Consider the following 15,116-nt stretch of genomic DNA (forward strand, 5'->3'; position numbering starts at 1 on the left):
CCCCCCTCCCCCCCAGCAGCTCTGGTGAGTAAGGATGACAATCAGGACATTGGCGCCCTGGCGCAGCGTGATCGCTACTCGTAATGGCCAGATCGTAACGCGCCAATTATTCTGTATAGTACACAGTCAGCGGCTTGAATTGTTAACTTGTTACGAAGTGCTTCGTCCGGAGTACTCTCCAACAACATATTTCGGTTCTCGTAAAGGCTCTGTACGAAGTGCAGTTACTGTACTACAGCATCGTCGTTGGGGCCAGGTGAAGGCCTGCGGGAGGCGGGGGCCAGGTCGGATCGAGGGTTTTCCGATAGCCTTTTGGCTCTACAAGGGCCCTGAGCAAGCCTGGCGGGCGGCGTAGATGGCTGCGGGCGCTGCTGGGTACCTCGGTGCTCTACCAAAACACTGCGGTTCGGAGGTACCTGGGTGCTCAGCAAGCCCAAGCCTACCGGCGCATCTACGGAGGGAGCTCCTTGGGGGATCCTTAGGGAGTCCTTAGGGGCTCGTTAGGGGGCCATCGGGGGTCTTCAAGCACTTCACAGGGCCTCGTGGCTTGTTACCGTGCGCTAAGAGCGCCCGATTAGTGAGTAGTCGCTGCGATTGCGAAATCCCCGACTGGTCGCGCTCGGTGGCGCCAGCAGCCGGGTCCGCAGCCTTTTGATCCTTTTTGATCCATTCGCGGCGTTGAGGCCATGATATCTTGGTACATCTATTTACTTACTCGTAGCATCTAGGTAAGTATCCATGTCTCCGAGGTTCTGGGTACGAGTAGCTCCAGCACGAGGCTGCCGTTGGCCCCCGCCAACCTAGAAGGACGACGGACTGCGCCAGGCAGCGATACATCGCCTACTTCGTAGAGTGGGATCGGTTCGATCTTCCATTTTCTCCCCATTTCTGCACTACACTGCCCCCATTTCTCGCCCCCATTATTACTCCGTATTATTATCATTATCATTATCGTCACTATACGGAGCATTGCCTCGATCAATTCACCCCTTCGAGGCAGTGAAACAAGCGCGAGGCACAGTACAAACAGATACAAACAGATACTCTCTGCCTGTACCATCTCTCCGGACCCCATCACTACGGAAGTGCGACCGACCGGTTTTGTTCACGGCGGCTGTCCAGCAGCCAGCCTTCAACACCTGTGCCTCTTCCTTCCGGGCCCTGAAGCAGCCTACTTTAATTCCCCCAAATAACTTATCTCCCCACTTCATACGACGTCCGAAGTACTGTGGACAGAAAATGCTTCTTCTTTCTCATCCGCGGCATTATCCACCCTCCTCCGCGCTGCAGAAGAGCCACAAATGTACTGTACCTGTTGGACTGCACCGCGGCTCCAACCGCCATAATGCAGTCAGACTGTCGGTCGCTGTCAGACCCAGAGAACACGGTCGCCTCTAATACGTATAGGTACTGTACATCGGGGTATATCCTCATCCGTGGGCCACTCTCTCCCGCCCTCTCTCTACTACTCTGCATCTATATAGAGATGGTACGTGATAGACTTCAAACGGGATTTCATCTCGACAAACGTCTATCCGCACCCTGTCGGGCCTGTTTGCCATGCCCAGGGCGACTGAGCTGAGCCCACACAGACCTACGAAGTACGTGGGGCCGTTCTAAATCCAGCAGCCGCCTGCTGGTGACGATGATGAGCCTCGCGAGTCGCGCATGGATGGGTTGCATTCTCTTGCAGTTTGTTCCCAGCCAAGGATCAGGATGTCACCCACCCACAATCTCCACCATGCTACCTGTTGCCGCGCAGACAGAGCGTGGTGTCCAAATAAAGCATCGGAGGTATTTGTGACTGCCGGCTAATACCGCCATTCATCATACGAGCGCTGGCGGTGGCTATACAAGTACCGTTACTGCACTGTCCTTCTGCTCGCTTTCTTGTATTACTCGAGTACCTCATCAGACGGGTATTTCTGGCGCCGAGAGGGCGCTTGTATTCGAGGACGAAGTATGCTCGCTCAAATAACACTCATTCTACACCATTCAGCATTGCGATCATCCCAAGTGAGAATTTTCATATTTGCAGCTCGAATTTCCTCTATGCTTCTTGTACTTCGTACTTATTTCAATTAAATTGGACCTGCCACCGAAACGTCTTGTTTCATGTCATGTCGGCAAGTGCCCACGTGCGTGCATTTCTATCTGCCACCTTCCGCATTCCACATGTGGACCAGATCCAGATCCATCCATCCTTCGTCTACTTCAGTACTATGTGCTGTAGCCGAAACAAGATATCACCCGGTCAGATGAGAGTCAGATGAAGATCCTTGATCACACATGTACCGTACAAATTTCGCTATCAGCACTGTACCTGCTCGTGGCTATATGCACAACATTGCTTGCCCCTGACGCGCATGTCATCGGAGACGCACTCCCAATTCATTATTGCGCTTACAAAATCTTGTGATATCTCGCCTATCCTTTCCTCTGCGCTGCTCAGAGCGTCTTTAACGCCCTGTCTTATTAAACGGAATGGCTCGATCATAAGCTTGACACTATGCAATTTGGCAAATTCCACCATACGTGTGTATTTGTCACAGTACCTCCGCGTTTTAGTGGACGATAACTCTCCATCCATTAATAAGCAGCTCCATCTTCTCCTCAAAGTCCGTGGCCATCAAGAGAAATATTTATCCTATATAGGGAGGCGCCAAGCATGTAAATATATTGATCCAGGTCGAGAATATAAGACCTCTCCACCAGAAGATGGTGGACCTTCCTAGGGACCCTAATTCAATCCTACCTATCCACGTATTATAGCTAGTATATGTTATAGGTAAAACCCGAATATTCAAGGGTATCTAAGGTTGCCCTATTATAGGACCTCGAAATTTATAGATATACTTCTAAATTTTAGTAGTTCAGAGGTAGTAGTTATAAAGAAGATAATCGTTAATACCGCCTTGTTGAGCTACGTTTCCACAATTATGAGCGTAGCAGTTTCGACGAAAAATCTTCATTTAGTTTGAGATATATTTAGAGGATATCGAATACTTTTCGTTCAGAGTATTGTCCAGTTGCCCCTTCTGATATTGCATCCCCTTGAAAGCGGAAATCGAGAATCCATGCCGGACACTCTAAAGGGCTGGAGTTAAAAGGTAGAATTATTTTGATGCTAATTCAACAAAAGTATGTATGTGAAATTGTGAATAGATTGCGGACGACTAATAGAAGAAGGGGGATATTAGAAGAAGCTTCCCTATTGATACATGAATTAGGGATCAGGAGGACCGGTGACAGGACAGATCATGGGCCTCGTAGTCACGTTACTGTGTTTTCGTCGAGACCTGCCAAGATTATATGCTACAAATAAGCCAAAGGGGTCCCTATATGTAGATATAGTCAAAGTAAGTAGCAACCCAAAGTATAAGTTGGGACAATTACTGACCATGTCGAGCTCTTAGGTTGCTTCGTATTCTAGTATAATTACAAAGTCGACAAGGTATACAAAGTTGATAATATTATACTATATGACTATAAATAAATTCGGTAGGTGATATACAAGGCACTAGAAAGCTAAAACGAATGTGCTTTTCTTACTATCCACCTAGAGATAGATTGTTTATACACCTAGGTTAATAACTCCATTAGGTCGGCCCTAACCTAGTGTTGATCATGTAACCTCCGACTACATACTTGACTACTTAAACCTCTTTTCCGGACAGACTTCTCCTATTTAGACTTAATACGATTATATACTTGATGATATACCTAGTAATTTATAGAACTAAGAGCTTTCAAATCAACCGGGAACTTATGGCCCTTCACCTGGGATATTGCCTTTGAGATTTTCAACATAGGATTCTCCATGGGCATACCACATTTAAAGTCACGTGATGGCCACTTGGCGCAGCAAATCAGATTCCAAACAACCATCTTTAAGCTGGGGAGCTTCTCTCCTATTCCTAAATCCATTCCAGTGCTAGTCACGTCCTCCAGTAGCCAAGAGACTTCCTCCCACCGCGCAACAGACAGGTCCCCAGACTATCACGATGTCTTGGTTGCCCCCCTCGATTTCAGAGATCGAGCCCTACCTCTTTATTGGGAATGTGTCTAGCTCTATGAACCGGGACATCCTTCGGGACAACGGCATCACTGCAATCATCTCGCTCCTAGACGGCCCGTATGCTAAATGGAACTACCTAGAAAATAAGAAACTCGTGCCTGAAGAACACCACCTGTTTGTCCCCTGCCTAGATAGCTCTACAATGGACATCCTCGCCCTTATGTCCGACATCTGCGACTTTATCGATAGACAACTAGGCAACGCCGCCCCTGCTGAGCCATTATCATCTATCCCGTTAGAGCAACATGTCCAAGAGGACCATGCCAATAAGCCCGTCAAAGAGCCAGTCCGCGCTGGTGGTGTGCTAGTCCATTGCCAGCTCGGCATATCTCGTTCGTCAACCGTTGTCATAGCCTACCTTATGCGAAAGCGCCGTAGTGGGCTCGACTCGATCTTCCGTAAAGTAAAGGAGGCGCGGTCGATTAAGCCGAACTAGAACTTCCTAGATCAGCTGCGGGTCTGGGAGGCTGTCGAGTATCAAGTGTGGAAGGACAAGGAGAAGAGGATTCCCACAGAGCCGTATCAAGTCTACCTTGACAGGCGAGCTGTGAGGCTCAAGGAAAAAGGTCTAACGGGCAATGAGACCATTCAAATCACAAGTCTTTAAGCATGTTAAGGGGTATCATGGAAGGGAGCACTAGTGTATGTCAAGTTGCTTAGGCGTTACAGTTTTCGTCTATCATCAATCTATCATTTGGGGACAGACTTCTAACATATTGAGTCACTCAGAACTAGTGCTTTTTGGTCTTAAAACCAATGAGATACGAAGTTCAGCATTTACTCAGGCGGCAGGCAAGCAGTATCGGTCAGCCGATTCTGTCTATCAAGGCGGTAGAGAATTCCCACGAGCAGTATCAACAAACTTCGATCCATATCAAATCCACTGTTTCCTCACCTTCACAGCCGAACCCAATTCTTGCCAGTCACAACAAACTCGTCCTCAAGTTCGACCGTTCAGGCAAACCAATCTACCAATCCACCCAGTCCACCAGTCCACCAGTTCACGAGTCCACCAGAACCAAAGCTAAATGTCGATCCAAGACTGCAAAGACCTTGTCGAAATATACCTCGAGGCTGACTTCCCCGTCAGTGGCACCGATCAATACATCTCCATCAAGACGAATCCTGACAGGATCTTGGAATCTCCCAAGGTTGCGCTGTGGGCGCAGAGCTTGACCGGCAGTGACATCCAAGTCAACATGCGGGTGCCCCATATCCATCGTTTTCTAAAGAAGCTTGCCGATTAGGGACCGGGATACTCTGATGAACACGAGAACGTGAGATACAAGATCATTGTTGGTATGTATTTCCCTGCCTGCTGCCATTCGAAACGTTATATAGATCTCAGATGTTGACTATGGGAATGGTAGTTGACTTGGGCAGCGGAACTACGTCTCCTATATCTAGCTTGTAGGATATTTGATGATGTGATCGATGCCGCAGTAGGAATGTCTCGGTCTCTTTAATACAACCGAAGTGACTTCCCTTGGAGGCAGGGACCGAGCAGGTATACAAAGCACACCTTTCCTTTGCTTTGGGCATTTCGTCTATCGGCTTGCCGCTAGCCTTCTAAAGTTATAGAGGTCTAAGGGCTATATACTTTGCTTTCCTCGAGCTACTATTCTTCCTATACCTTAGTGTCCTAAATGATAGTATATCAACGCCTCTTCTTTTGTTGACTTGTTTGTGCCGTAACATGAAGTAGTGTTAGCAATAGTGCACGCCCGTGAAACTGTGGCTAAGAAAGTGGTCTGCATTACTCTATCCGTGGAGCGCCACCTCTTACATGGCTCACCTTTCTAGTTCAGCGTGGTTCCGTATTGGAGAAGTAAATGAGTCTACGGGGTTATCAAATATTCACTTGCTCCTAGCGGAGATATTAGCTGGCTCGGGGTCGAGAGGATGCTTTTTCAGATTGCCGGCCCATATCCTCGGATTATATGGCTAAAGACCTTCTCAGATACCGGACTCTACCTAGACCGTGCCTTGGATAGGTCCCTGGCTTATTATCTACTCGAATCGGGCAATCCGCCGCCTTCGACCCAGCAGCGACTATCCTGATGCCGAGAAGCTGGCGAAGCAGTTTCACATATTCACTCACTAAGGATACTTCACTGCGACATCCAGCCTACACAACTCCTCGATAAGGAACTTCATTTTAAACCATCGGACTTCCAGGGGAAACTCCTCTCAGAAGGTAGAGAAAAGTTTCTCGACGGTGGGAGTAATGAGCCCTGTAGATTCTATTTTCCTGGAGACGATCCGTTCGAGGCGGATATCAAACGGACCTCTTTGCGCTCGAATGCACTATATACTTTATTATGATGTGCCGTGCTGTTTTCTCTGATATTATAGATGGGGAGGATGAATGGCACGATAAGGTTGCGGACAGATTTTCAATGCAGCATTTCCCGCAGCACTCTCAAGCCTGTATTTCTATCACCCTGAAGTGCTGGCTGCGGCAGTATAGCTCTGCAAAGGCCGTTGTTCAAGAGATAGAATCTGTCGAAAAGAATTTTGCGTCCGAGGGCCGCGACAAGATCGATGATTCTTTGATGGAATGATTTTCCTTTCGCCCTCGTTCGGCAGCGTATACCTATAGGCCGGAATCCATTACTATTCGAGCTGTAAGGAAGTAGGTTAGGAAACGGGAAAGTTGCCTCTGCGGTCAGGCCTACGGAAATAGGCATGCTATGTTTGTAAACTAGCTGATGGAGGGGAGGGGCTGGTCGAGGATGCGGTTTTTAAAGCCTTGCAAAACATAATACACCGATGTAATGAAGGAATCCGTGTTTATTCACCCTGTTGAAATATCATAGATCATTTAGCCCTGGCTTATAGTCTACCACTCGACATAATATATTAAATCCTTTAGATATATAAATTAAGTATTGTACGCTATGAAATTAAAAGCATTTAACAAACCCACGATAGTCACTTAAGAGGAATAACCGAAGTAAGAGCATTTAGTAGGATTTAAGCTGTTAATGTTTTTAGATAAACTAGTCGAGATTAACGACAATCTCAACTAGAGAAAAAGCCAAGCAAGTTAGAAAATTGCTATATCATAGTAATATTCATACAGCCTTTCAATTATTACACTGATCCAAGGCGAATGTAACTAATAAAAAAGAAATGCTCGTTAAAAAGTCGACAACACCCATCCACGATACAAGAAACTCCGGATACACAGACCTACAAGAAGGCAAAACCACTTAAGAGCCTGTAATTTTTCAGAAGATTCTCGCCTTGATAACCTCGTAGCTTAGTGCATCTTCTCCTCCCCATTCTCACCTTGAGCCTCCCCCGCTCCTTCGGGAGCATCACTGGGTGTTTTGAACCTAAACCACTTTTGCCACCCAGCAACGAATGTCGCCGCACTCGCCGTAGGACATGCCAAAGCAAAAGCCATGTGTAATCCTTTCATGTAGCTTGCATTAATACCGGGCAATTCCTCCTTACTGAGGCTTTTTTGGATTTCAGAAGCCCCGATACTAAATATGCTGGCGGCGTTTAAAGTCGGATTTGTGATGGGCAGGGTGTTAATGAGTTCGTTCTGAAAGAGAGCTTGAGCTGCGGATACTACGAGGGCTCCGCCAAGGGATTGGAAGACTGTAATGTGTGTTAGTGTCTCAGAATTCGTCCTCTCTAGATAACGAGTAGGGAGACAGTTACGTACAGAGAAGTATGGCGGTTGCGGTGGCGACTTCGTTAAGCTTGACGATATTTTGAGCAATTATTATGTAGACATTGAAACAAAGACCAAGCCCAACCCCTGCCAGGGCTTGATAACCTATCCAAACGGTAGATGGAGAATCTGGTTGTAGTTTCGTCATTAACGCGGAGGCGATGGTCGTGAGGGCTCCGCCTAAAAGTACAAACGGATTGAAGAGCTTGGTGGCGCCAACTGAAATTCCCTTGATGATTTGTACTAGAGCTGAGATATGTTAGTTATTTTTTATTTGCGGTAGTAGTTGAAGTGGGGCGAGGTCAGTTTTTGTGTTGGGCAATTTCTGTAGCCATGGTGCGGCCAACGTCTCTTCTAAGCTTAGAATATGTACATCACGAAATGGATTCATCCGGAAATAAAATATTACTCTGGACACTTACTCAGGCCGAGAATTAATGGAAGCGTTCGTATTCCTGATTCTGTCGCGTCGGTTCCTCGAACTGCTTGGAAATAGATTGGGAGGTAGTACAGTAGAATATAGAAATTGCCGGCAATCCTAAATATTATATCGCAACATTTAGCTACTGATAAAGCAAGCGGTGAGGGTATTATGAATAAAAAAAGGGACTTACAGAAAGCTGAAGGCTGAACCACGTACAATGGTTCGGTTCTTCATAATGTTGGGTAGCAAGAGCGCCCTTTCACCCTGGTACCATTTGATGGCCAGGAACGCTATAAATACTACAACACAACCGACAAGCGTCCCGATAACACTAGATGAGCTCCAGATCTTAAGGGGACCTCCCCATTGCATTGCAAGCAGGTAGCAGACGACTGCCGCGGTAACGAACAAAAACCCAGGAATATCCATCTGTAGAAGTTTCTCCTTGATAGTAGCTTCGGTAGGTTTAATAGCGTCGGGAACCCTGAAAAAGAGGACGATTGATGCTGCTGCGAGAGCACCACAGGGGAGATTGATATAAAAGCTACGAAAAATAAGTCCTTGCTGACCTTAAACTTTAAGGGTACGAATTGAAAACATACCACCAACGCCAAGTGACACGATCAGTCAAAGCACCTCCAATCAACGGTCCTATCACGGACGCAATGGCATACGCTGAGCCCATTAATCCTGTCATCGCAGGGCGCTTCTCAGGTGGAACGGAGACTCCTATAATAATATAAGATCCACCAAATGTACCAGCGACACCCAAGCCAGTAATCGCTCGTCCCACAATGAGAGTCATGCTGTTTTGGGCAATGCCTGATCGAAGTTAGAAATCCGAGAAGAGAGCTAAACATAATCACTTTTGTTTGATGAGATACCACATATCAGGCTCCCAACTTCAAAGACGGCAATGCTGACTAGGTAAACCGTCTTGATTGGGAAGTACTTAAATGCCTTCCCCTAGACTGATTGTGCGGCGGCAACGGTGAGGAACAAAGCAGACGCGTACCAGCCCACATCATTCAAGCTATGGAACTCATCCATGATATGAGGGATGGTTGTTGCGATGATGGTCTATCCATAACAGTTCATTAGTCTAAGATACCCATTTCATACTGGGTATATTCGACTTAGACGGATAGATATTGCTCACAAGATCGAGGGATGCCTAATAATTCTTGTCAGCTCGCGTCAATGGCTGGTCATAGCCTCTCTATACATACTAAAAACATACTCAAAACGATCGCGATGCCAACGGCTGCAAACCGCCAACCAGTAAGATAGTCGACATCTGGGAGCACCACTCTGGCAACCACAGCATCCACAACGTCATCAGAACTGGTTTTAACATTGGAGGGAATGGTCTTTTGCAATGACATTTTGACTTGGATGTTTAGATCATTAGGGTGGCAAAGAATATGAGAGTCAAATAGCTTTCAATCGTTGAGCTCCACGAAAGTTCAAGCAAGCCGAACGACGAGAATCAGACGCCGTACGACTCAAAGACTCGCAGCGCGTCTGGCGCTGATCCATGATAAGACCGCTTGGGAAGTGGCCGACATTGCGGATGCTGGTAAAACAGACGTGTCTACTAGGTTGTCCGCGCGATGCGGCAATTGTGTATTAGGAGTGTCCGTCCACCTGGATCGTAACATCTCGTATTCTTTATTTTCCATGGACTGGATCGGCGGACATGGGAGCCTGACGGACCAACAGAGGTTCCAACATTGAAGGATGTTAGTTAATCGAACCAGGTCCAGATATATACACGTACCTATCGGCTGTTTCATCTCAGTTGGAGTAATTGTACGAAGAGTTGGTGTGACACGGTAGATACAGCCGCCCGCGTTGAGTCGCTGGCCGTGGCACTCACTGACAGGGTAGAGGGCTAATGTTCCGGATGCTGTTGGTATCTATTAAAATTCAAGCGGTTTGCGGACTGACAAGTCTGCTATAATCCCGTCGAGCGTCTGATTTGGGGGCCTTCCAATCTATACAACCCTCCCAATATCCTAGACTTCTGCTGTGATAATTAGAATTTTCTCTGCTCTTACCTGCCTCGATCACCTCCTGCCCCGCCACCTGTTCCTCACCGTTTTGCACACTTATTCTTTTCGGGGGTTTAAACTCGAGAGCATTTGGTCCTCCTTGCTACTTCTTTAGCCTCTTTATCATAATGGATGTCACCAACGAGCTGGATGTTGTCGTCATCGGAGCAGGTTAGATGATACTCATATTGTCAACTATCGTTTTGTTATTCTTACATCACCTAGGCATTTCTGGCATTTACGCTGCCAAATTTTACCTCGATATGCATCCTGGCTGCCGATTAGCCATCCTGGATAGAGACAATTGTGTGGGGGGAACTTGGAACTCACGTAGGTGATTGGTTCCACCTTGAACAGTATATTCCTCATCTTATAGGAGTTGACCTGTGCTGAGTGTAGGAAGGGGATATGATTCATTCTGGACTCAGTGGACCGTGGGAACAGCGGAATTCTCCGACTTACCGATGCCACGTCCACCTGAAGACGACGTCTACTACGAGTTCTTCAAAGCCAAACACACTACTAAATATCTTGAAAGTTATGTTGACCACCACAGCTATGGTGGCCAAACCTTGCGCGATAGGATCAGATTTTCCACCGAAGTGCAGTCACTGGTAAAACCCGACGGCCGATGGATTGTTTTGACAAAGGATCGAGTCACCGGAGCTGAGCTTGTCTTTCGTACTCCTAAGTTGATGGTTGCCAGCGGGTTGACTTCTATTGCCAATATGCCTCCCCTGCCTGGTCGAGAGGACTTCCGTGGCCAAATTCTCCATCACGAAGACTTCGGGTCATCAAACGTCTTAAGCACGCCCAAAATCCAGAACATTGTGGTCCTGGGCGGCGGCAAGTCTTCAGCCGATATGGTATATGAAGCCGTGAAGGCCGGTAAAACTGTGTCGTGGGTTCTCAAAGCCACAGATACCACGGGGCCTGGATTCTTTCTCTCCCCAAAAGGAAAAGGACCTTATAAGAATGCATTCGAGATTGGCATGACGCGATTAGCTGGAACCTTTAATCCTTCGTTTATGAATGGAATAAATTGGTGGACTAGGCTTTTGCATTGCTCCAAATACGGAGTCAGGATGATGGGCACTTTCTGGGGCGCGGTTGACACGGCAACCCGAAGGGACGCCAATTTTGAGCGTGAAAGCCTACAGGGCTTTGAGAAGTTGAATCCCCACTCACCGTAAGACTGACACCCTTCAACACGGCAGCGCCTTTGCAGTATCGATGTTTGCTAATACCAAAATAAGATATTTTAACAAAACGAAACTGAGGGGCTCCTTAACCATGCTAACTTCTTCAACACCATCACAAATAATATGCATATTTACTATAGTAACATTCTCAATCTTAAAAAAGGGTCACTGTGCCTAAAACCAATAAAGAGAATCAAGAGATCCCATCAGATGCCATTCTCTATAACACAGGTTGGGTGCCTTCCCTTCAATTTTTCTCCCAAGACCAACGCCGAGAACTGGGGCTACCACATTTACGTACCAATGAGACTCCTAATGAGAAGGAGCACTGGGAAGAGCTCGAAAGTTCTTGCGACGTTCCCCCAACTCGCCAACCCTCCTCCGCATTATCATAAGCCAGTCAAGGAAACCCCCTACCGCTTGTATCGATATATCGCACTAGTATCTAAATTGATAACCTCCGCAGAAGATCGTTTAATTGTTTTTATTGGTCAAATAGGCGTTGGGAACTATTTTCCTATTGTAGAGTGTCAATCAATGTGGGCTACAGCCTATCTAGATCGAAAACTAGAGACCCCCAGCTGGGATGTTCAAGAGAAGAATGTCACCTTGTTCACAGCATGGTGCCGGCGACGATATCTCAGTGGAGGCGAACGGGGTAACAATATGACGTTTGAGCTGATTGGATATATGGATGGACTGTTGGAAGATCTCGGACTCAGCAGCCACCGCAAAGGTTGGATCAAGGATTTACTGGCCCCTTCCATGACCAGTGATTTTGCCGGCTTGAAGGAAGAATTTATCCAGAAGTATGGGTATAATGAAAGCGGCAAATAATCCACGAAGGAGCTTCTTGATGCTTGCGTTCAAGGGCTTCAGTCGCTTCACCCTTCTTATAAACTCGTTTGGACAAAATGTTTCTTCCCACTCTCTTAGCCTCTACTACTCTACGGGAATTGTTTCCCCGACTTTGTCGTACAAATATTTCAGGCATATTCCCAATCGACGCACCCAAAGACGGTTCTTGAGTATCACACATCGTATATACATATACAAAGTAAGATGTATGATAGGTCTTCAATCCCTGTCTGTACCAATTTCTCCACCGGGTCGGGTATCAGGTGCTTGAATGAGACCCGGCCTGGCATATGCATATAATCCTTTGAATTCAAATGCAAGGGGACTGTTTGTGGCATTCCTCTCATATATTCTTCCAGTTACCTGTGCTCGTGAGGCACAAGACCAAGTGGCCAAGTCTGTGATACACAACAAGTAACATCTTGCACCCTATATGCATATCTTCACTAAAGAGTCGCAACTTGAAATTAGGCTAGGTCCGGATTTTCTTGCCACGTTCCTGCTGCAAATACTCTGCTTAAACTTTCAATTTGTAGCCAGAAAACGCCTCATGGCACTCTTGTGGAATGTAGAAGCGTGGAGAAAAATTATTGTCTTTCATAAACCAGAATCAATTTTAACACGACTCCTGACTAATCCGGGAATCGTTCGGTTTGGAATAGGGAATCGCCAGTGATTGGATATAGGACATACCTAAAACCATTCGGCAGGCATTCCTTAGTAAGCCCATTTATGTCTGGCCGGTTGTTACTCTCAACTTCGACAACAGTCGCACTGGACAAGTGTTGACCAATGCATCCTAGAAAAGGCCGGGTCTTTCCAACCCACTTCTCTATCGCCTTTTGGCGTCCATCATCGGTGAAGTACCCTGGAATATCTATGGGTTCCTTATCCACAATACGTAGGCCCTTCAATCTTGGGACAATGGATGACAACAGTGCATTATCTGGTATGTGCTTCAGATACCAAAGGCCCTGTTCTAGCTGTACGAGTAATGGGAGCTGTGGCCTGGCGGTGAGGAGTAGGTACCGTATCCTTCGTCTGTTTGCCTCTGTGAAAGTCTTGAGCCAATCTTGACCTGCCCCATCGAGAGGAAGCCTGAAAATATTCTCTCCATAAAGAACATCCAAAGCCTCCTCGCTGATTTGCTTCGATAGAAGGAAAATGGTGGTGCCATTTTTGGACTTGCGACCCTGATAATCGCTCTCGTTCATATCGCCGCCCGAGATGAGCTTCGTGTCGAAACAGTCGTGGTCGTCCACTTCCCCGAGATACCATCTGGTACAAAATTCATCAAACACGAAGGTCGAGGAAACCACCCGCTTTCGGGGAATACTATGGCGGTAAATCTGTAGACGCATTTCGAATGGAAGTTGAAGCAGACTAATGGGCGGAACACGAGGAGGCGGCTGTGCCTCCGGAGGAGCACCGAGTTTCTCCACGTTCTCTGGTTTTGTATCGGAGATCTCCTGTGTGTTTTTGGGCATCTCTGTCGATGAAGTTCTACTAATATCCTCCATGGCTGCTTAGAGTAGTATTAAATCGGTATGGATATTGTGCGTTGGTTGTTCAAAACATGGAGCTACTCGAGGGAGGTTATAACGGTCACTGAGCACCAGGATGGGCAAGTGACGAATGACCACCAGACTAAGCCTGATCTAATTAAATAACCCTAATACAGGGTATAGTTGTATAGCCCCATATCAGAGGGCAAGGAATAGAAAGAGGGCAGAGGCAGAGATATAATTAAGTGCTCTACTTGAAGGTGTTGATACTAGATACAGCGAGCTGCTAACACATTAGTGGCCGTAGTCTCCCTATCCGACCATTATTAGCGGGTTTGGGGCAAGGCCCACATACAATGGTTGGACAGGGGTTTACTACCCATGCCCACACCGTATTAAGTCTAGCCTATTACTAGGTGAACCCATCCGCCCACTACTCATACACTAGTAACCTAAAATTAATGTTTACACTCAGGTTGTTCCGACCTACCTCACCTTGGCACGTAACTTTAAACTCTCTAATATACACGCACATATAGAATATAATTTTTCGCTATGATACTCCCTGGTCGCTCACTCATTACCCGCCAAATCATCGCTGGCACGATATCCCCCACGGTGCAAAGCCAACCTTGTGGTGTCGACTTGACACTCAAAAAGGTCCTCACTTGGGTGTCTCCCGGGTCGATAGACTTCGATAACAGCCTTCGCCGGACGGCCATGACCAAAGAGATCATATTTCAAATTCCCACAAAAAACGCCCCCTCGCAATCTATTCTGCATCATAGCATCCATCTCGCTTTAGGCTCCTATCTGGTCGAATTCAGCGAACGCGTCTCGGTTCGTACGTGAATGGTTTTTGCTTTGATACGTCTCCAGCTTCTAAAATTCCCGAAAAAATAAAAGCCTTGCTAATGTCCCAGAAGCTCTGGACACCATGGGTCAACTTTTTGTCCGCAGCTCGCTGTTCCGATCCGGAGCGTTACTTAGTGCTGGTGTGATGGATAGCGGGTATGAAGGTGCTGTGGGGGCCTTATTGCAAGTTGTCAACCCTTCAGGCCTCCAGCTTTACAAAAATGCGAGGCTTGCTCAGTTCGTCTTCCACCAAATGAGTGAGCCCGTGAAAGGATACGACGGAGCGTATCAGGGGAGCCCGTCGATTCTTGGAACTGGTTCCAATAATTGAGGAAGCCCTGCATCTGAGAATAATCCTACTACGATATGAATAAGTCGTAACTCGTCACCTTGCAGGCTACCAGGTGACAATATGTGAAAGGGTGCTGGAAGCCCGACATCTTCTGCTGCCA

The 15,116-nt window shown here is 46.9% G+C and overlaps 6 protein-coding genes across 6 annotated transcripts; 4 read left to right on the plus strand and 2 right to left on the minus strand.

The window, feature by feature from the left end:
* Positions 1-4,004: 4,004 nt before the first annotated feature.
* On the plus strand, positions 4,005-4,685 carry BP5553_02953 (uncharacterized protein; the record flags this gene model as incomplete). The annotated part of the gene is made up of 2 exons (XM_032011576.1): positions 4,005-4,481; positions 4,530-4,685. The coding sequence occupies 2 exons, from the start codon at positions 4,005-4,007 to the stop codon at positions 4,683-4,685; spliced, it is 633 nt and encodes a 210-aa protein (XP_031871269.1).
* A 2,658-nt stretch (positions 4,686-7,343) lies between these two features.
* On the minus strand, positions 7,344-9,575 carry BP5553_02954 (uncharacterized protein; the record flags this gene model as incomplete). The annotated part of the gene is made up of 6 exons (XM_032011577.1): positions 7,344-7,690; positions 7,758-8,015; positions 8,189-8,304; positions 8,381-8,734; positions 8,793-9,012; positions 9,431-9,575. The coding sequence occupies 6 exons, from the start codon at positions 9,573-9,575 to the stop codon at positions 7,344-7,346; spliced, it is 1,440 nt and encodes a 479-aa protein (XP_031871270.1).
* Positions 9,576-10,372: 797 nt separating this feature from the next.
* BP5553_02955 (uncharacterized protein) lies at positions 10,373-11,437 on the plus strand (the record flags this gene model as incomplete). Its single annotated transcript, XM_032011578.1, has 3 exons — positions 10,373-10,415; positions 10,470-10,574; positions 10,644-11,437. 3 exons carry the CDS (start codon positions 10,373-10,375, stop codon positions 11,435-11,437), a joined length of 942 nt encoding a protein of 313 aa, XP_031871271.1.
* A 219-nt stretch (positions 11,438-11,656) lies between these two features.
* On the plus strand, positions 11,657-12,283 carry BP5553_02956 (uncharacterized protein; the record flags this gene model as incomplete). Its single annotated transcript, XM_032011579.1, has 1 exon — positions 11,657-12,283. The coding sequence occupies one exon, from the start codon at positions 11,657-11,659 to the stop codon at positions 12,281-12,283; it is 627 nt and encodes a 208-aa protein (XP_031871272.1).
* Positions 12,284-12,936: 653 nt separating this feature from the next.
* Positions 12,937-13,824, minus strand: BP5553_02957 (uncharacterized protein; the record flags this gene model as incomplete). Its single annotated transcript, XM_032011580.1, has 1 exon — positions 12,937-13,824. The coding sequence occupies one exon, from the start codon at positions 13,822-13,824 to the stop codon at positions 12,937-12,939; it is 888 nt and encodes a 295-aa protein (XP_031871273.1).
* A 540-nt stretch (positions 13,825-14,364) lies between these two features.
* BP5553_02958 (Deoxyuridine 5'-triphosphate nucleotidohydrolase) lies at positions 14,365-14,995 on the plus strand (the record flags this gene model as incomplete). The annotated part of the gene is made up of 2 exons (XM_032011581.1): positions 14,365-14,653; positions 14,736-14,995. 2 exons carry the CDS (start codon positions 14,365-14,367, stop codon positions 14,993-14,995), a joined length of 549 nt encoding a protein of 182 aa, XP_031871274.1.
* Positions 14,996-15,116: the final 121 nt, after the last annotated feature.

Source organism: Venustampulla echinocandica (genome assembly GCF_003357145.1).
Source record: "Venustampulla echinocandica strain BP 5553 chromosome Unknown scaffold_1, whole genome shotgun sequence".
NCBI classification, from domain to species: Eukaryota; Fungi; Ascomycota; class Leotiomycetes; order Helotiales; family Pleuroascaceae; genus Venustampulla; species Venustampulla echinocandica.